Source organism: Ambystoma mexicanum, chromosome 13, assembly GCF_040938575.1.
Source record: "Ambystoma mexicanum isolate Mex_15411 chromosome 13, UKY_AmexF1_1, whole genome shotgun sequence".
Lineage (NCBI taxonomy): Eukaryota > Metazoa > Chordata > Amphibia > Caudata > Ambystomatidae > Ambystoma > Ambystoma mexicanum.
In genome coordinates, this window is record NC_090938.1 from 608,766,166 (window position 1) to 608,787,261 (window position 21,096).

The following is a 21,096-nucleotide window of genomic DNA, read 5'->3' on the forward strand; positions in this document are numbered from 1 at the left end:
GAGCGTGAGGAGTGGGGGGGGGGCGACGTGGGGGAATTATCAGTTTAGCGGAGAAGTGTGCGCAGCGACAGGGGGATTACAGCACGGAATTTGAAGAGGGTAATGGGAGCGGGCGGCAGGGCAAAATGTTGGGAGACTGAACACTGAGTAGAAGGGAGCGGTGCAGAGGGCTGGGGACGGGGACCCCCAGAGCGCCAGAGTGAACAGGAGAAAGAGCGGGGAGCAGCGGGGATAGAGAACACAGGCACGAAATCTCTAGAGTGAAGGGGCGAAAGGGGGCACTGTAACAGGGGAGTGGGGATGTTATAGGACGAAAGGAACGACGAGCAGAGAAGCGAGAGGGGGGGCAGAGGGGCGGGGTAACGCGAGAGAACCAGCAGAGGAGCGAAGGCGCAGGGAGGGAGAGACCGGCAGGTGAGGCAGGAGAGACATCCAAGGAAGGAGAGGCACGGGAGCAACACGAGCGGACCGGGGGGACAGAAAGGGGTAGCCGGGCGCGAGAAAGCGAAGCCGAGAGAGGAATAAAGGGAGGATGCGGGAAGGAGGGGGGAGGTGGGAGGAGGGAACATCAGTGCGTCCGGGAGAGTTAGAGGAGGAACAGCGTGGTCACCTGCTCGCGGAGAGCACCGACGGGACAAGCTCAGCGGAGAAGGGAGCCCCGGAGCAGGCTTGGGGGAAGCCACGGGGCGGATGAAGAAGAGAGGGCCAGCGTTATGAGCTCACGAGCCAACCACTGGACCAATGCTGGGCCAGCTGCTGAACAGGCCCACGAACGAGTCGTTGGATGACTGGCTGGACGTTCTTTGGCACCGGTGCACGAGATTTTAGTCAATGTTGAAAGATTTGTTGCACAAGCCATCCGATGAACTGTTGAGCGAGTTGTTGGACCAGCTGTTGGACAAGCCTTTTTACGATTTATAGGGCGAGCTGTTGGATCCTTGCAAAAGCTGATGAACGAGACCTTGCAGCGCTATCAAGCCGTTGGACAAGTCGTTGGACGAGCCTATTGACAACCATTTAGACAAGCTGCCAGCAAGCTTTGGTACCCACAGCATGTTATGGCAGCATAGTGAACCGTTGGCACCCGAGCCCCCAGGACTCCGGCGCCAGGCCCCACAAGGGCCCACACCGGCTACTCTTGCCATCGCCCCATGCCGCTGGACGCTTTGATCCAACCGGGACAGGCCCTCACGAAGTTGAAGGACCATGCCGGTGATGAAAGGACTGCTGGCCCCCCAGAACACCTTCCTTGACACCATCGCCACCAGATTTGATGGCACGCGTAAGTGTTGAGTGCATTGAATACTTTACATGCTTCGATCTCCTCCACAGGCTTTAGAAAGGTGTTAGAAATGTGTTAGAAGCTGTTTGCTACCTTCAAGTTGCATGCAGTCACCGCTTGAGGTCGGGGTGTACAATGCATGTTGCATGAGCCGTTGACCTGTACCGTGAGCTTCTAGGTGCGGTCTTCAGCACTGCGCTGGACGAGCCGTTGCAGTAGTAGTCACTGGAAAGTCATCTGATGAACTGTTGGGAGAGTTGGTAAACAAGTCCATGGACAAAGCCATTGCATGATGGGCTGTTGGATGGGTTGTGGGTTGGGTTGGTGAATCGGCAGTAGGTTGGTGGATGGGCTGTGGGTTGGGTTGGTGGATGGGCTGTGGGTTGGCTTGGTGGATGGGTTGGTGGCTGGGTTATGGCTGGGTTATGGCTTGGATTGGTGGATGAGCTGTGGGTTGGGTTGGTGGAGGGGTTATGGCTGGGTTATGGCTTGGGTTGGTGGATGAGCTGTGGGTTGGGTTGGTGGAGGGGTTATGGCTTGGGTTGGAGGATGGGCTTTGTGTTGGGTTGGTGGATGGGTTATGGCTTGGGCTGGTGGATGGGCTGTTCGACGAGATCTAGATAAAACCTTTGAACAATTAATTTGATAAGCCATCAAATCAGTTTCCAGGAAGCATCGGCATCCGTATCTTGTTACGATCTCTCCGCTCTATCATTCTTAATACATGTAGAGCATAAGAACCTTGGTTGGCTAGCAGGCATCTCTTTTTTTGGCGGGCCACTTTCTTTTATTGGATGGCAAGAGGCCACAGTCTTGTTGTCCAAGTACCTGTATTTCTTTGGTCAGTAAGAGATAACACACTTGAGGTTACAGGTTATTTTGCCAGCAGTCAATATTAAGCGTTATAAGTGTGTGTATATCTTTCATAGGTTAGTTAGATACAGAACTCTTTCTTCGGGTCCATATCTTTATAACGAATTACTATATAACGAAAACTCTTTCTAGAGATCGAAAATGCGCATTCTGGCATCCAACGACGCCTCACCTACTATCTGGTTCACGTTTATGTGACCAGGCGTGTAGGTTTTCTTTGGTGAGCCATGTGCAGTTCTCTTTCAATAGGCCAAGTGTTTCCTTGATTAGCTATAGGCCCTCACTTGCCATAGGATACATTGGAACTGTCCCCATTGGGTGAGACGGAGGCACCCTTCAGATAGGGTGACCAGATTTCCCGGGTTTTTCGGGACCATCCCGGAATTAAATGTCCCCCCTACCCCACCCCCGTCCCTAGAGTGTTTTTAATTTAAAAACCACGTCCCGGGTTTGGGAAGAGGAGGGTCACCGCAGACATACAGCAATTAAAGTCAGCATTTTTGCATAATATACAGTTCCCCAGCATTCCATTACCAGATCTAGGAGACTGCAGGGCAGCCTTGAACCTACAACCTTCTTGTTCATAGAAATGCTTTTACTAATTGCGCCACCGGGACCAGTGAATAAACCCACATAGCCTGTAACAACTATGAAAGGAAAAGACCCTCTAGTGTCGTATGATTTTGCAACCGTGCAGTTAATATAGAGAAGTTCTGGAAATATTTATTTTAATGTGTATGATGGGGGCATGAGATGGGATGGCGTGACAGATGTTGGGCGGAGTTGAATAGGCTGGGGGTGCTAGTCCTACTTTTATGTTTTTGGCCTGTCCTGGTTTTTTATTTTCAAAATCTGGTCACCCTAACTTCAAAGGGCGTGTGCTTCTTCAGCCAATTTCAGACGTCCCCAGTTTCCGGGCCTCTTGTGCAGTGCGTATCTTTGGCGTCTACTGTCCCCTCATGTTTCCAGAGTATGTGTGTGGTTGTCATGCCATTTGTAAGGGACGCAGCTCGAGTAATCAGTGTGTGGGCATGCTGCTGTTTAAGTGGCCTCCTGCCATAATCATTGTGTATATTATTTTGGTGCCAGCGAGGCGCATCCCTCTGAAAATCAAAAACGACAATTCTTTTGTTTAGGGACCATAGAAACGCAAAACGGACGCAAGCAGGTGAAACGCAGTCCTCTTGCTGTGTTGGCAGGAATATGAGGCGAACTCATGATGCGTCTGCAAACCTCCGCCATCGGGTGATTCCGAAGCCTAAGCCTGACCCGTGCAAGCAGAGTCCGGCTGCTTCTCTGAGCAGTAACAGGCAATGGGGTGACTATGCACGCGCCCCGCTGAATGTGGCATCTGTGAGGTACGCCAATTGCTCTACCTGTAGGCCGCGCGCCCTAGTCTGAGAGTAAAAATCAGCGCTGGGCCAGTCAGGTGGTGGCAGTGCTGGTGTGTCTGGGGGAGGGGGTGGAGGTATGGGGACCATGACTTCTCTCCTGAATTCTGACACCCCAAACTGTATCCTAACCTGGAATTAAAATCAGAACCACAACGAAGGCCTGAAGGTTAAAAGGTTGAATCCTGGTAGGGCTGACTCGGCCTTTCCTCTTTCTGTAAAATGACTATAAATAGATTTGGGTATCAGGAACAATGTTCTTACATTGCTGCAAACTGCAAGATTGTGAAAGCAAGATACTTTGCCTAACGTGGAGAACAGTGACCATAACACTACACACCCAATGTGCTTTCAAATGCCTTATTTGCAACACATGGTGTAACCAGTCTGCACTACTCACCTATCATCCTGATGAAGGCCGCTTATTTATGACACCGCAGTTGGTGACGAGATGGCCGAAACACACTGTGTCGACCTTGCTATACAGCGACAATCAGTACTGCTTAAACTAGGGAAGGCACTATAGAGTAAAGAAAATGAACTGGAAATAAGACAGTGCATAATATCAGTCTCTGGATTATGTGACTAAAAAAGTAATATGTTGCTATTCGTGTACACAATATTTTGTGTTAGCCCTTTGTGTGGCCAAATGAATGTGTATAAATGCATTGTATATAAATGTATTGTTTGTAAAGAGAGATTTATACAGGATTTGTTGGTACCAAAAAAATAAAGCAGATGTTTTTAAGAGAAACTGAACATTTTCATAGTACTGGCTACAAACAGAGTTAAAAAGAGGGGAGTGTGACAAAAACAGCCTTGAATATTTTCGTTTCCGCACCGCTAATAAGACAAAACGGATGAGCGACTTCCCTTGTTCCTGTGCAGAGGTGATGCGCTAGCATTTAGGTTGAATGGCTTCCATAGGGGGCGGGATCAAAACTGATTTGCATACTGGTAACCCCATCTGTATTGTCAGAGATCGCATAAAAAATGATGGAATGGAATAGGGCCAGAGGAATTCCCATTGACTCAAGTATTAGCATCCATCCTTTTATTGGTATTTGCAGTGCACCAGAGTTGCACAGCCTGAGTGCGCACCTATGCACAAGGGAGGTGTTCTATTAAAGCAGGTGAGGTTGCACTATTTAAACAAAGGTCTGGGAGCCCCGCTACCGAGAATGATCATGTTTACAGGGGTTGAAATTAAGATTTTATGAGCAGGAGCTAAAAGAAAGCAGCTCCTGGGTGTCCAGCAGTAACCAGTGACCGGGAGCTACCACTGGGGAATGAGGAGTTAATATATAGCGTTCGTTCCCCAAATTGAACTTCCACATAATATGGAAGGCTATCATTTTGTCTATTGTTTTAGACCCCTTATACTATAAATGACACAGTGAGGCCTAATGCTGATTTATAAGTTGTTCCAAACACACAGAGTTAAATTCACATTAGTGTCTTTGTTCGGGTTCGGTTGGCCTGAAGAGCCAAAAGTAGCTCCTGGTAGCTGTTGGTATGAAGCTAGCCAGGCTCTCCTAGTCCCTCTACAGGAAGTAAATCGCTGCCAGCTCCCCTCAATTTCGAACCCTGCAAATAACCTGTGCTATGGGTAGGTTGCCACTCGGGAGGGTCTACAGCCCCGTTTTAGCTCACAGAGGAGAAGTATCCATTGGTGGATCAGCCTGGTCCCAACGCCTCGGGCAGTGCCGCACCGACACGCTTGGCAATTCTCCTCTGAACCAGAATACCAAGAGCAAGCGCTGAGCGCGCCCCTGTGCCCACGCGAGTGTTCAATGAAAGCAGGGGCGGTTCCACTATTCTGCTTCTAGAGGGGACATTTTCTGTTTTCGGCTAATAGTTATCACTTCGTGGGCCGCAGCGGCAATGACGCAAGCTACCTGGGAAAAGAGGATGTGAACTTTCAGAGCGTCAAGAAAAATGACTGGTTGTCGAGGAGTTATTTTTAAACGTGTGATTTCAGCGTCGTAATGCAGTGAGTGCGCGCGAGAGAGAGAGAGAGAGAGAGATGTTTTCTCTCTCTTCCAGCAAACTATCCCCGGAGAAGGCGCGTTGCTGTGGTAAATACCCCGGGGAGGGCCGCTTTCTGCTGCCTGGATGTCATTTTGTTTCGGCTCCCTGTCCCCGGTGATCAGATTGAAAATGGTCTGCGCCGCCCCAAATCCTCTCTTCTGCCCCTATTCTCCCGCATCCTAACCATTACCTGTAACGCTAATAACACTGCATCTACTATGTAGCACCAAACTCAGCCTCGTGCACCAAGCTGGCTACAGATATTACTATGGATACTCGTTTTGTCCACCTGAGAAGGGTGAAAGGCGGAGTCAGCTCTGCTGGAATCCGAAACACATCACATCCATAGTGCACACCCTGCAGAAGGGACATTAACCCACTGAGGTATTCAAATGTGTGGCATCCCAAATTGACCGATCATTTCTAGAACACGCGTGTCATGAGAGCCAAGGGGGAACATGCGTTCCAATGCAATGCAGAAAACTTCACCGTATTTATTTAACAAGACAATCCCACGACGTCTATTTTTTACCAACAGAGCACAGTATTTCAAATCTAGTGACCGTTTGCCTCTGATTAAGATTGACTACCTTTTTGTGCAGTGAAATGTGTAATTCAGCCACAGCATCTGCCAGCAATGGCCCAGGACCAAGTTTTTTAATGGGGAGGGACAGCGTTGTTAACAGCTTGTCCAGGCCACGGGAGAGGGTTTTATTACTGTTAGTAGACGAGGTGCTAATATTATGTTTACTCACTGGTAATTTTCATTAGGCCTAGTCCCACTCTTCCTCGTCCCAGTACTTACTTCCCGTCCCCCATCCACCTGGTGGAGCGGCCCATGATCCTGGTGGGCAAATTAAAACTGGGGATAGAGCTTAAGGGGGAGGTCCTGTCATGAAGGCTGGAGCCTCACAGAGAGGCCTGGGACGAGGAGGAGGGACGTAAAGGTAATTGTGAGACATGTGCAGCAAGCAGGCGGGCCCCCGCTGAGCGGCAACCCTCTTCCATTTCCATGAGGCAGGAGGAGGTACGGAAACGATCGGGTTTGGTTCTGCTTCCACAGTCCGCTCTATGGGGGTGTAACTGATTCCATGGAATGATGATTCGAGCCGAGCACCCGAAGGCTCGCCCGCCCTGGATGTACAAGCTCCTGCCATGTGCAGACCGTCTTGTCTCGCGGAGGCGTTGAGTGAAGTCCTGCACAAGGATGTGTCGTGTTCCCCTTAACCTCGCGGGGCAGACTGCACGAGAGGTGTTACTGCTCCGCCATTTTAAGGCCCCTCAACTGCATCTCCATCTACCCTGTGCACCCCATTCCCATCCTTGCATCTCCTCAACAGGGGCAGGGACTTCTGCTTCCCATGCAGAACAGCACCGGCAGAATGACAGCGGGGCACAGTTGCATATTGGCAGATCACCCTGATCTTCTAAGGCAGGTGTGCTATTTGCCTGCGTAAGCCAGAATTATGCATGTTTTGCTTGGGCTATTAGTTGGCGCATAAGTGCCACCTCTAAGCCGAAACTATTGCATTGGAGGACAGGTGAAGGGAGATGACATGTGAGGATGGACACACTGCTTGTAGGTGTTTGGGAATTTACACACCTATTGACTGCCCGTGGCCATGCAAATCCCTATTGGCCATTCCAACCCACTTCCTGCCCCTCCCAGCCCTGACCACATCGCCCTGGCATCTCTTTGAGCTCGCTCCATCAAGCAGTTTAACCTGACAATGGGGCTCATTATGAGTTTAACGGTACAGGAAAAACGTGGAGGTAATTCCGTTTACGTCCATTTTTCCTGCACAGCCAAACTCCAAGTTTGCCAGTATTACCTCCGGTGGCAATACCGACGATTTTTGGAAGTAAAAGTGGACGAGTTGCCAAATATCAGTGGTATTACCATCCAGTAATACCGCCGTAGGTAATACCGGCAAATATCCCCAATTGGACGCCATAAAATGGGGATTAACACTGCCAAACCACCACTTGTAATCTGTCATTATTACCGCTGGAGGTAATAAATACCTAAGTGGTAATACCGCCTGAACAAGTAGAGGTATCAGTAATTCCGTTCCCCAGTACTCTTACAGATTTACCGGTGGCAAACTCGTAATGAGCCTCAGTGTTTTTTCTAAGCAGTTGCAGCTGTACATGGCTACTAGTATAATGAAGAAGTCTGAAAGACGTGTGCCTTCAGCCTCTTGATTTGTATATCTTCTTTGCATTTAAATGCTTTTAAAATGAAGCTACGAGAAAGCCAACAGCTTTGGCTTGAGGTATTAGATACACATTTTGCCAGGAGCTGGGATCATGTGCTCAGATAATGTTTCCATTTCCAGCTGTTGCAGTCCTATAGCCCGGTAGCACCATTACATCAGTGCCTAGCAAATGCCTGTTCCATACCTATGCAAAAGCCCAAACTGTTGGCTTTACCAATGCTTGTTTTTATGTGTTAGTACCTTCAATGGCTCTCCTCACCACTTCGCTCCCATTAAGAAAAGGAAGACTGTAGGCCCAATGCATCAAGAACTATGTGAAAATTAGCAACTTGGGACTAACTTTTCAACAAAAAGAGAGCCAGCTTCCGACGACCGCATTCCTGCTCGTGTGAAAAGGCGGCAGTTACACGTGCACTGTTACAGTAGTGTGAAATAGCGGGGGAGGTGAAAGCCTTTCAAGAAACAACGAGATTGCCCCTACTCCAAAGCAAACCTACGCCAGCTTGAAGGGGGGGCGGGTCTCAGGCTGGGGCAAGTGGCGCAAGAGGCACCCTCCTTTTTGGTGAATCGCCGTGCTATGTGCACACCCCACTGCAGGTGAAGGCCTTCCCTTAATTTGCCTTTCCTGTCCTGGCCACTCCCACTTTGCATACGCAAGTGGGCTTTAACCAGGGATCAAGTATTTTCCCGTTCACCCAGTCGTATAGTCGTATGTGTGCAAAGTGTGCACCAACAATGCAGACTGGGCGTGCCGAGGACACTCGTGTGTGCACATTTATCCGTACACCCCTTAGCGCTGACACCCCTCATCAGGGGCCGTCCCCACATACTCCACAGTCATCCACCCCATCCTGTCCATGTTCCATTCTCTGCCTCCCCTCTCCCCTTGCGAACCCTTCCCCTGATACCCAACTAATAGGCTGGACCATAGTTTTGCAAAGGTAGCGGGCGCCCCTCTCTCGAAAGAATAGACTTGATAACCTGTTCAGTGGTTATTAACCACTTGAGAGTTCGCAGCCACTGCTTTTACTCACTGTGCCTTTCACAGATGGGAAATATCCATTTGCATATCAGTCTTTGTCCTGCCCAGGGGCAGTCCAGCACCGAAATGCAATGGCAATTCCAACCTGAACGAGAGTACCACCAGCAACCCCATACACGTGTTTCACCCTTGTTGGGGATCATCAGTGAGGTGAAGCTGATGCCTCTCTAAGCACAGTGAGAGGGAGACCACGTCTGGTTGCCCCCAGGAGACCTAGGAGAATAGGCTGGACCAGTTGGCTGAGTGGAAGTTGAAATTGCTGCAGCAAACTTTTTTAGGCACACATAAAGTCAGGGGTTAGCTTACAGGTGTCCTGTTTCTCTGACACACCTCAGGATTCTGTGCTGAACTTTCTGAATCAGTACTTGTCATCTGATCTTAAATGTAGGGTTTGCGGGGCCAGCCTCCAGGCCTTTAATCGGAGGGCGCCAGGGACCGGGAGCCTCGTGTGGGTCTGAGAACAAGACCCACTTTGACAGATTTATAAAAACTCAACCCACTCCAATAAAATTGCAGCAGTAGCTTTCTGGGTGAAAGATCCGGACGTGCTGAGTTTTTTACTGCTGGTTGTAGTGGGTGGGCAACACTAACCATTTAAATAAAGGGGGCAAGCTACCTTTTTGTTTTACTCCCGGCTTCAAACACACCCAAAGGGGATGGCGCCCACTCTCAACAAGAAGTGGATAGCCTCCGGCAACCTACATATACGCTCCAGTCGTGGCCTAGCTGACTTCCATACATTATGTAGTATTTCACATTTGACTGCCCTTTAAGGAGCCTAAGAAGGATTCCCAAACAAGTTGATGGCAGTGGATTAACTTTGCTGAAAATGTTGGGGGGTATTGGGGGGTATGACATCTAAATGAAAGGGGCCCCTGCCAAATGAGTGGGACAAAATGGTGTGCCACAATATTTGGGGGTGGGAGTTGACAAACACCCTTGCCCCGCCTAAAATGACACTCATGTTTGATGGTATGTTTATTTCCCTTCAGCGTCCCCCGAACTTCGTCTCTCCCTGAATTCCCTAAGACAAAATTGCGACTTTTACAAATCGAATTGTTACTTTCGTGTTCGTTTTGTTCTCCAATTTGAAAAGCAGTGAAAACATTGTCCTTTTCTTTTTACCTCAAGATTGACTTCTATTTTTGTTGTATTTCGGAAGTATTTCGTCTTATGTGTTTTAATCGAATTTTAAAAGGTCGAATTTTTTGGGGAATTTTTTACCACATAATGTGGGGGGAGACCCCCAACACCTCTTACCCACCGCTTCACCCCACCCTAACCAGTATTGCCTGACCCCAAAACACCATCTACTTTTTGGTGGTAAAAAAAGTTTTTAAAAATGGAGGTAAAAAAATTCGACAAGTTCGGTATGATTAAACCTCATAAACACTTTCCTAAAAGATCGACTGTCTTCCATGGCTTTACGAATGGGATTTTTTGGTTGCCACTCCCAAAACACGAACTGCCTGCAAGGGTGGTAGCACGGGTTGTGCTTTTTAAAACTGTAATAGCACTAAATACAATGGGCCTCATCATAAGGTTGTCGGTCTGGATACAATGGTACCGGTAAGCTTACCAGTACCGTTGTATCCGGACCGGCAAACTCCGAGTTGTGCCCGCGGGTGACTTTCATTCCGCCAGGTCTCACCTGGCGGAATGAAAGGCACCCACGAGCACAGCAAGCCTGTAGCACTGGCACAGTAATGAACCGTGCCGGTGCTACATGCATCCACATTCCCATTCAGCCCTATGGGGCTCAAATGGGAATGGGGATCTACCGGTTCCGGCACCCCCGAAAGGGCAATTATCGGGTCAGGCAGGGCCGGAATACCCCGGTAATTCCTCATTCGCGGGTGCCAGACTTTGTTGCCGGTTTGGAGGTAGCCTTGCCGGTTTTACCGGCAAGGCTACCCCCAACCTTGTAATGAGGCCCAATGTCTAGCCAATCACAGAGCTTCTAGAGCAGGGGAAGTCCCTATTCTTTCAGCAGAGGTTAACGGGGCACAGGAACCTTTCCCTGCACTTGATTAGCTGACAAATGACATCAAGTGGTAGTGCGCGCTTGCATCACAAACATACATGTGCACTAGGTTTGTCTGCATCACATACACACACACACAGGTGTGCACAGGTCTATAGGCAAGGCAATCATGGAAATAGTGGTGTCTCGATGTATTCCACGCACAGTGGGAGGGTCTGGGGTCTACTGGCTAAAGTCACCCGTCTCAAAGCACAAGACTTGAGTCTAATGTTGGATTCCCAATCTGATCCCATTGGTCGATGCGTGGAACACTGCTTCATCTCCCAGCGCGCCCTTTCCTGTTGACCCAAAGCGAGAGGCCTCCTGAATCAGCCTTACAGCAAAAACCTGGGCTTTTGCCCTAAACTCAGTGGCCAGGTAACGTGCAAAGAACCAGACTTTTGGCCAATTGGAAGCAAATTCAACGGCTGGAGTTCTGAGCTCTTTCCCCAGGCAACCACGTGCTGAGTCCAAGCTCTGAAAATGCACCTTTGCAGTGAGACTTCCCTGCACACCTTCAAGGAGTAATACGGTCATAGTCAACACATAAGGCAGAAGCTTTTTTAAGACAAATTGCCAATGCCAACAGCTTGTTTGGCTTTTCAGTAGGCATGGAAAAGGCACTTGCCAGGCACTTCCGTAGTGGTATTAAATGGCTATTGATGGTAGCAGGTGCAAAATGATGGAAGTACCTGGGCATATAATAATAGTAGCGCCCATCAAATGCCTATTATTTCTACACAAGCCCAAGTTGGCGTTGCTAATGCTTGTTTTTAACAGGACTTCAGTGAAGGACACACACGAGTGGCTGAAGGTACACCTCATTAAGATATTTTCATGGTTACTCCTCCAATTAAGCCATTAACCCTCAGAAGACTGCTTTGATTAAACACTGGCAGGCACTTCGAGTGCAACGTTTGATGGAAAGGCTTGATTCAAACAATCTGTCATCGCCACATGCCCCAGAACACAAAAACCACACCATCTAGTGATGGGGGCAATGGGTCACTTGACTCACTTATGTCCCTTTGGGACCCATAAACACAGGGACCCTGGCTGGACTCAGTCCTGGCGCCTTTGGTGCCAGGCTCATATATAGATGTGAGCAGAAACACTGTATTTCAGTGCTGAATGCTTTTACTTTATTTCAGTGCAGGAGTGCTTTTATTTTACAAGAACTTTCCAGGAGCTGAAAGCCTTTATTCCAGAGAACATCCTCATGTGCTGACTCATAGGTTGTGGCTCCCTAGGCCTGGTCGTCATGTGCTGACTCATTGGGTGTGGCACGGTGTGGCAGGCAGGCTGAACCTGGTGGGCGTGGCTTCAGAAGCTCAGCTATATAAGCTGCTCCATCCTTAAGGCCGGTGCTTCACGTTACTGTGCACTCGCGTGCAATGTGACGCTCACCGCCGCTTGGACCAGTTTACTTACCTTTGAAACCAGGTGTTCTCCTGCATACTGACCTCCAGGAAGCCGGTGCTTCATCGCTTCATCTGCAGAATCATCTTCTGACATTCAGTGATCTTGATCCCGATGCCGCAGCACCGCACTCTGCATCCACGAACTCGGACCCTGTGAAGAAGAAGAAAGACAAGGTTAGAACATCTGTCCTAGGGCCGCGCCACATTTGAACCCTGCAAGCCCCCTAGTTAACAACTTACCAGCTACTCTACCGCTGCAGCTTCGTTCCTCATTGCCTCCGGCTGCCGCCTCGAGCTCCACAGCTTCTGCCAGGCCGGCAACATCACCTGCAAAGAAAGAAAGCAAAAGAGCAAACATCCAAAGTGAAACGGACAGCAATACAAGACAACAAACTTTACAATACAACAAAAACAGACAAGGAAAGAAAAAGGCAATCAGGAACACTTACCTGAAGTATAGTGGCTTAGTGGCAGCAGGACTGGACTACCACGTGCAAGGGACCAGTGAAGGAACTTGGTCCAGATCATACAAGCAGCCCTGCCAGAAGCAGCAGGACGGAGTGCTCGACAAAACTTATCAACAGGTGAGCTTTCCAGGGACAGTGCATCCCACGGGTACCACGGTTTGGGAGAAGGGGTCTGGAAGGGGATCAGGCGCACAAGCTGGCATACTCACACCCCCTATTCTCCATGCAGGAGCAGTCCCGAGCAGCATCACCTATTACCACCAGTCACCACATAAGCACAGAGGGCGAAGTCGGACCGGGCGACCTCACCCCCGGGAGGGCTGCAACCGTGCCCCAACGCCTCTGCCGAGACCAGGTGAGCATAACACAATCTCAAAGAGGTCCCATGAGGGGGTGCTTTGGGTGGGGAGGGACAGGTACTGGGTGAGAATGGCATTAGCATTGCAATTGGCAGTCAATGGGTGGGCAAATGACCAAACAACCGCTACAAGCTGTGTGTCCCTCATAAGCCATTTCTCCTTATCTGAATTCTAATTCAATAGTTTCGGCTTATAGGTGGCGCAAGCACCACCAAATAGCCCTAACTAAACATGTTGTGCTCCACACAGAAGTCCCCCACTTTTTTTTAGGACTAGTGCCTTTGCTTCGATCGGATCACCTTCTCCCTCACTGGAGGTCGCCAATTAACTGCCGCTGTTACCTAACTTGTCACACTTGGTTCCCCAACTAGGCAAAGTTACAAAAGCTGGGTGCCCACAAGACATCACTGGATCGATGTGGGTCCTAAAGGGTGATGGTCATGTATATTGGGGCAACATTGGGAAGGTCTCGGTGGAGAGGAGAAGCAACCATCCTGTGCAGAAATTAGAGAGGCCGCAGCTGCTTCCCCAGATTAGTGACTCCCTGTTCCTATTACCCGTGCCCGCTCTTAAAAGAAGCAATGGTGGGTCATGAGTTTAATACCACTTGGTGTTTAGTACAGCACACCACCCTGGCGTTAAACCGTTCCATAGCACTTGATAACAGGTGTTAGAATCACCCTTGTTATCATCCATATTCCTGTACTCTATGATCATGTGGCAGGCTGGTGGAGAATCGAACCCTGGTCCATGTGTCAGTTCCATCTCATCAGTGGTGCAGCCGAGCCATCCATACTACCATGAATCACAAAGCCCCTTTGCACCACAGAGAAGAGAACATTAAAGTGATACCAATTCACAAGTGCCTTCCTAGTGAAAAGATCACTGATCTCTGGTGAGAAAGTCTTGGCACGCACTTCCAGCCCTGAGCACCAGATATGCATCAACTGTCTCAGAGCAAACCCAATAAAGAGGGACATCATGCGGGAGGGATCTCCCACCCGGAGGGATCTCCCACCCTAGCATGCCCTACTGGTAAATGTCCATCGTTGCAAAAGCTCATGGAGTTGAGGGCTCTCGCCAGAGGTCTGTGCAGCCTGCAGTCACTGCTGGCAACCTCAGCGGGCCCAACTCTGCCCTTCCTCTTGCAGAGCACCATTATTTATATATTTATTTCATGAAAATTACAGGGAAAATAATGCAATTTTTGGAACAAAATTCCTTACAACATTGATTTGCACAGCCGAGTACCAGTGTCCTTAACAACGGATGAGAGGATGTCGATATAAGACCAGATGATGCAGGGGAGGGAGAAACATGACCCAGGGGCAAGGACAGTAGAGCATGACATAGGAACCCGATAGTGGTGAAAATGCTACGTTTTAGGATGAAGGGGTGAGGGATAAGCGATGTTGGGTTGTCGTAGAGAGGTAGGGTGATGGTATTACTCATTGCAGTGAGCTATACCAACACCCAGTATTATAGTGTTGACAACGGTATAATATGTTACTGGTAAGTGGGAGAAATTCCGGTGAAGCGCTCTATATAAACATTGCCATATCATTATCGGCCTTCCCTGCTGGTCTTAGTAGGTGGTGATTCTCGGTCAAAGGCACAATTCACAATAGTAGTCGAAGTTGGTTTTTCCCGGGTACGAATTGTCAAATACACTTTGTACCATTTCACCGCAGAGCCTCAGTGACGCTAGCTGTCCTCCCAGGGTTGTTCCAAAGTTCTGCTTCTAATAAGTATTTAGGCCAAATCCAGCTAACACTCTGATATTCGACTTCAAACCATTTCTTGCATGACACTACGCTGCCAAAGCTGATTTAAAGCTGCTATTTGTCAGCTCATAATTTAGATTAAAATATCACATCAGTACAGAACCTGGCGTTTTACAAATTGATCTGACAGTTTTGCTTGCTAATAGATGGGATCTTAATGGCTCTGGGGCTTTAATGTCATACAATGTGCTGGTAATAACTTGCTGAATAAAAGCAACATGGGAACGAAATGACAATGTGCAAGTGGAGCTGGAAGTGGTCCGCTGTGGTTGTAGAGGCACGTAGGATCTTTTCAGTTTTTATTATTGGAGGCGGATCCATCAAGCTTTGGTTACTGTGAAGAGGCAGTTCAGCAGTGAGGCAGCGCGGCAGCGCAGCAGTGCAGCAAGTGGAGCGTGAAGGGATCCGCTATAGTCTGTCAGAACGCCGTTAGATGCTCACAAGAGAAAAATACAACCCACTAAGGAAAAAAGTCCCACTACACCACTTGCAAGGAGTTTTATTTCCATACAAACGGAAAAGCGTCAACAACGAACTCTGCTGCCCCGGAAAGTTCTGCCAAAATCAGCACAAAAACGCTCATTGAAGGCCGACAGCATCATCGCTGACATCATTACATACAGTAAAACTGAGCGCTGCTGGTTGGTGAGACCCTACACATAGGTCACCTGCAATATAGGGGATGCCAGCCCATTGGTCCCAGCCCCATCCTTCATCTTCTTCCATGTCGGCGATGTTGCAGTTGTCATCCGTCAGCAGACGGTCAAGTAGCAATTATATTACCAACTAGAAAACACACATTTATATATATGTAGCAGTGTACCTGGTACGAGCAGACAGGGACCGAGGGGGAAAGCCGAGGCCATACTAACTCATACACTTCACTCGCTCTCTGACAGGCCAGCACTTCTCCAAGGTATTCCACCCTCGTTCTGGGCTATCATTTCATCCCTCCCTGCACCTTGCAGCACACATCACGTGACCTAGAAAAGAAGGCAGGGAGGCCCTGCTCTCTGATCTTTATGATCGATCGAGGGTCCAGCAGGTATATGGTCAGTTGTCTGGGGTTATCTGGTACATTGGAATTCAGGTGTCCTAAAGCCATGGCATGTGGGTGCTATAATTTAGGACTGGGACTTGCGGGGGTTGGAGGCCTGTGCCCTCCTTCTCATGGGATCGCACTGTTCACAGATACTCTCGTGGCCTTGTAGGGCACATTATTCCCAGGGTGCAAAGGTTGGCAACATTTTAGGACAATGAAGAGTCTAGGGGCCTAATTCACAGAAGCGTTTTATAATGGCAAAACCCCATTGGAAAACAGTCTGTGAATTAGGCCTTTTGGGTCTGTGTAGATCTGGCTTTTCTCATCAGTGACTGGAATATAACTTATTCCTTTGCTCATGTTCACGGCCTAGGCCTGAGGTGCTGACTGCCGCGCTACGTTTAAGCTTTGTGACACAATATGGCTGCTAGTATCTAAAATGGCTGCTATTCCTGCATGTGCACTACACCTTCAAAATATGCAATAAGGTAATCATGTAGGCACCTGTAAGTGCACCCCCTTTCCCCATGGTCTCTCGCATTACTGGTGATGGCCTTTGTATTATTCTGAAGCACCTGGGGGAGCGGGAAGATCGTGCCCTCTTCCCAACAGCTCATAGAGGCACAGAAGATCTTTTCCGTTTTTATTATTGCAAGCAGTTCTATCAAGCTGTGGTTACTGCAAGGAGGCATATAACCATCAGTTCAGCGCGGCAGCGCAGCAGCGCGGTGCAGAGAGTGGAGCTTCAAGTGGTCCGCTCTGATCAGTGGAGGTTGCCGGAGGAATGCGAGGCACCAACTCACTCGAAGTTATTTGATATGGAGAAGACCTAGATCCTTTTTGAGCACTCCAAGTAAGAGCTTGGCGGGACAAATGGGACTATCTTAATATTCATGCCGTTAATAGGGAATGCCAACTTTGCAGCACAGTAAGGGAGGCTTGTAACCAAGCTCTTTCCTCTAACAATACAACAAATAAAAATAAGAGAGGTAAATTACAGATAAAACCGGCAGTGTCTGCAGCAGGAATTAGATCCTGTGTTTTGGAAGAGGTTGCTCTGAATAATAAAAATAAGGGTAAAATCACTGCTTATTTAAAGGAACAGGTGCAAAACATGGTTGGTCTACAGATACCAGAAGAGTCGGTCAGTTCTAATTACTTAAATGCACCGGACCATCCTGAGATGTCTGCTGGGGACCCCATTGATAATAATTCGCTTTTAAACCTTTTTTTTGTTTGTTCAAGCCTCCAAAAAAAAGTCTGCGAATATGTCCCCATTAGAGACGATGGTCGTGCAGGCGGGCGAGTCAGGACATTGTACATCCTCTTAACGTGCAACATTTGAGAATGTATCTAAGTCTCTGGATTTATTAAGAATCTCACAGTGTTTACTCGTCCTCTCCGGTGTATAGCACATCACTTTCCTCATCAGAATCTTCAGGTGAGGATCACTATTCAGAATCTGAAAGGTTTGTAATGCTGAAAGCATTACTGGCGCTGTGCAACACTTTTACTTGCGCTGTGTAACACTTTTACTTGCGCTGTGTAACACTTTTACTTGGGCTGTGCAACACTTTACATAAAGAGCAGCAAGTAATGCAAGATGGTTTATTGTGCCTTGTGTATACAGTGCGAGAAGCTAGATAGACAGTAGGCACTGCCACCTCTGAAGAACATATAGTGGAGAATGCTGCAGTGGACACTAATGAAGATAACTGCATCATAAGCATCCATGCTACAAGCACCCCCCCCCCCAATCAGGAATCGAGAGGGGGTGGTTCCTAGGGTTCAGGTGTTGGATAGGTATGACTCTGGAAATGACCAAATGGATACTGGAAAGACTCGCAATCCATTGAAACGTGCTCGGGGGAAAAGGGAAAAGGACAATTAACAATAGTAACATTTTACCATCCATACAGATGAGAACTCCATCACGCCCTTCATAATCGTTAGCAGCCACGTCTTTCAAGGATGTGGTTTGTAGAGAAGCACCTGCCCATTAGGAACTAATACCTGTGGAGTCATCTAAGGCTGCTATAAATGTTCCCCCAAGAACACTCAGCTTGAGCTGTCGGACTCATGGCTATGTAAACAGAAAATAAGAAACAACTGTCCTTTTAACTGAGCGAAGGGAACAAGAGTTGGCCAACCGAGGGACTCAAGTTAAAGAAGCTCCTTTTGCAGAAAAGGGGCCTCATTATGAGGCAGGCGGTAAGGAATTACCGGCACCGGTAAGGGCACCGGTGCCGGTAATCCCTTACCGCCCTACTACGAGTTCCCTTTGCGTGTCCTCCCTTAACTCCTGGTTTTTCCAGGCGTTAAGGACGGGAGCCGCAAATGGACTCTGGAGCTAATTGCCGTACCGTTATTAGCGCCTTCCCCATTCCCATTGAGCCCTATGTTGTAAAAAAAACAGGAAACCTGTCATTATGGGAAGTCCAAGGGGTATAGAGTTGTTGATGTAGCTATTGTCTCCAGAGAATTACAATTTAAGAAGACGATTAAACAAGTCAACCCATCTCTATTATCTAGGACTGAAGTTAAAGGTGCCATTACTCGTTTGAGGACAGAATACAAGAAGTGGATTGGAGTTTATAAAGGATCAGTGGCTACGGCGCAGTGGCAGATTATGTTCGAAGTATTTCAACACTCAGATACTAGAAGGTTCTGGTCCATAATGAAGCTGTACTCGAACCGACAAGTTGTTAAAAATGATGTGAACCTAATATCTTAAATTAATTGGATTAAATGGTGGAAAGATACTTTTTTGACATCTCAGTAGAGGATATTGCAGATGTTATGAACAGGTTAAAGCCTTCAAAAGCTCGCAGTCCAGATGGGTTTGCTAACATCGTGATTAAGAGTGACCCACTGGGTTCGGCTCTCATTATGCAACAAATATTCATGATCATGAATTGCTTATAATCAATACCAGATGTTTGTTGAGGAACATGATATCTTAGCAACACAACAGTCTGGATTCCGGCCCAATCATGGGACCGAGACAGCATTGCTGGACTTAAAATCCCACATTGCTGGCATTGTCGATGAGGGCAGCACAGCCTTGCTGCTGCTTCTGGACCTGTCCGGCGCATTTGATCTTGTTGATCATCAACTCTTGGCGGACAGGTTAATATCAGTTGGTAAATGTTCCGAAGAAGCAACGACTTGGTTTAAATCTTTTCTAGGCCCACAAAATATGAGAGTAACTAAAGACAATGCCTTCTCCATCACTTCTATTCTACTATGTGGTGTCCCTCAGGGGTCATGCTTATCGCCCCTTCTTTTTAATATATACTCACGTCTTCTCTGTGCCCTTCTGTCGGCTATGGGCATATATTTTGCCAATTATGCCGAAGACACACAGATAGTCAGCAAACTTACAGGCGAGTATCAAAAAGATCTTGAGTGTATTCATCACATCTTTAGGGGAAATTCAAAATTGGATTGCTCTGAACTCGTTGGCCCTTAATAACGCTAAAACAGAGTTGCTCATTGTGGGCACTCAACAGCGACTAAAGAAACCGGATGTGAAATATGATAATTTCTTGATTGGTCAGCACGTTGTTCATGTATCAAAAAACATAAAAACTCTTGGGGTATACTTTGACCCTCAATTTTCTTTCACCCGGCAGACCAACTACCTCAAGTCTTCTTGTAACTTTTACATCCAACTTTTATGGCAGATTAGTCCTTATCTGTCAAAAGAAAATCTTGCACTGATAGCGGCCGCAATCGTGAACTGTAAACTGGATTACTGTAACAGCCTCTTGATTGGTACATCCCAGGCAAATCTTAGAACATTACAGGTGATCCAGAATAGCGCAGTACGAACCGTGCTTGGACTTGGGCGCAACACGCATGTTTCGGAAGCAAGAAGCAGCCTGCATTGGCTGCCTGTTCAACAACGACTGCTTCATAAGGTACTGTCCATCGTGCATAAATGAGTGCACGGTAAGGCCCCATCATACCTCAAGACAGGCTAAAAAAGAAACCTGTTGATCGTTTATTACGATCCAACGGCAATATCTCCTTGTTCCAACCCATGTCCGTGCTGAAGGGGTTTGGAGGAGCCAGTTTCAATTCCTGGGCTCCCACCCTATGGAATTCCATGACAAAACATCTTGCTAATAGCAGCTCAGTGGTTGTTTTAAAAAAAAACGGAAAACTTGCTTGTTTGATCTAATCCTTCGGTAAGGCCTCCTCTCACTTTACAACCAACACTACTTTCATTGTGTCTGTTCTTTAACACTCCATGGGCCTCATTACAACCCAGACGTTAAGGGGTTAATGGCGCCGTAAAAGGTGGCGGCGCCGTTAAACCCTTAACGCCTGATTACGAGGTCCCTTTGCGGGTGGCACTTTAACGCCTGCTTTAAGCAGGCGTTAAAAAACCAACCCGCAAAGGGACCTAGGAGCTAATTACGGCACCGTAATTTACGGTGCCGTAATTAGCTCCTTCCCCAGTCCCATTGAGCCCTATGGGGCAAAAATGGGAATGGGGAAGGGCCATGGCGGCATGGGGAATTACTGCCCCGCCAACCTCGGAATGGGGCGGTAATTCCCCATTCCGCCATGGCGGAGTCGGTAAGTTACCGGCATGGACCATGGTGCTATTCGCACCATGGTTCAACGCGTGGGTCGTAATGAGGCCCCCTGACTCCTTGTCTTCTGGTAGAGTCTGGCTTGTTTTCACCTTCTTTGTTGTCCCTTCACATTCTATGTTCTTTGTTGTCTGTTTCTTTCTCTCCTGTGTGCGCCCTGAGGCCTTAGGGTTAGTGGCGCAATACAAGAACGCAGATAGATAGATAGATAGATAGATAGATAGATAGATAGATAGATAGATAGATAGATAGATAGATAGATAGATAGATAAATAGATAGATAGATCATCTTGGTTACTGGGGATATGTATCATAGTTGGTGAAAATCCAAATGTATTCCTGTCTTTAAAAAAGGGATCCCGTGAAGATCCCATGAACTACCGTTTACTCGCCATGATTGATATAATGGCCAAGATCTTCTCCAATTATTTTGTTGGAGAAGGTTAACATTTGGATAGATGAAATGAAAGTCCTTAGTATACAGCAAACTGGTTTCAGAAAGGGTGTTGGCACTGTTGTAAATCTATGGATATTAATGTTTTTGATCCGCAACTCATT

The 21,096-nt window shown here is 47.9% G+C and overlaps 1 protein-coding gene across 1 annotated transcript in view; it reads left to right on the forward strand.

The window, feature by feature from the left end:
* Positions 1–395: 395 nt before the first annotated feature.
* KCNH4 (potassium voltage-gated channel subfamily H member 4) overlaps positions 396–21,096 on the forward strand; it is a 976,843-nt gene continuing 956,142 nt past the window's right edge. The window contains exon 1 of the mRNA XM_069634470.1: positions 396–1,282. Within this exon, the coding sequence (XP_069490571.1) occupies positions 1,207–1,282 (76 nt within the window). The 5' untranslated portion in view covers positions 396–1,206. The remainder of the gene's footprint in view (positions 1,283–21,096) is intronic.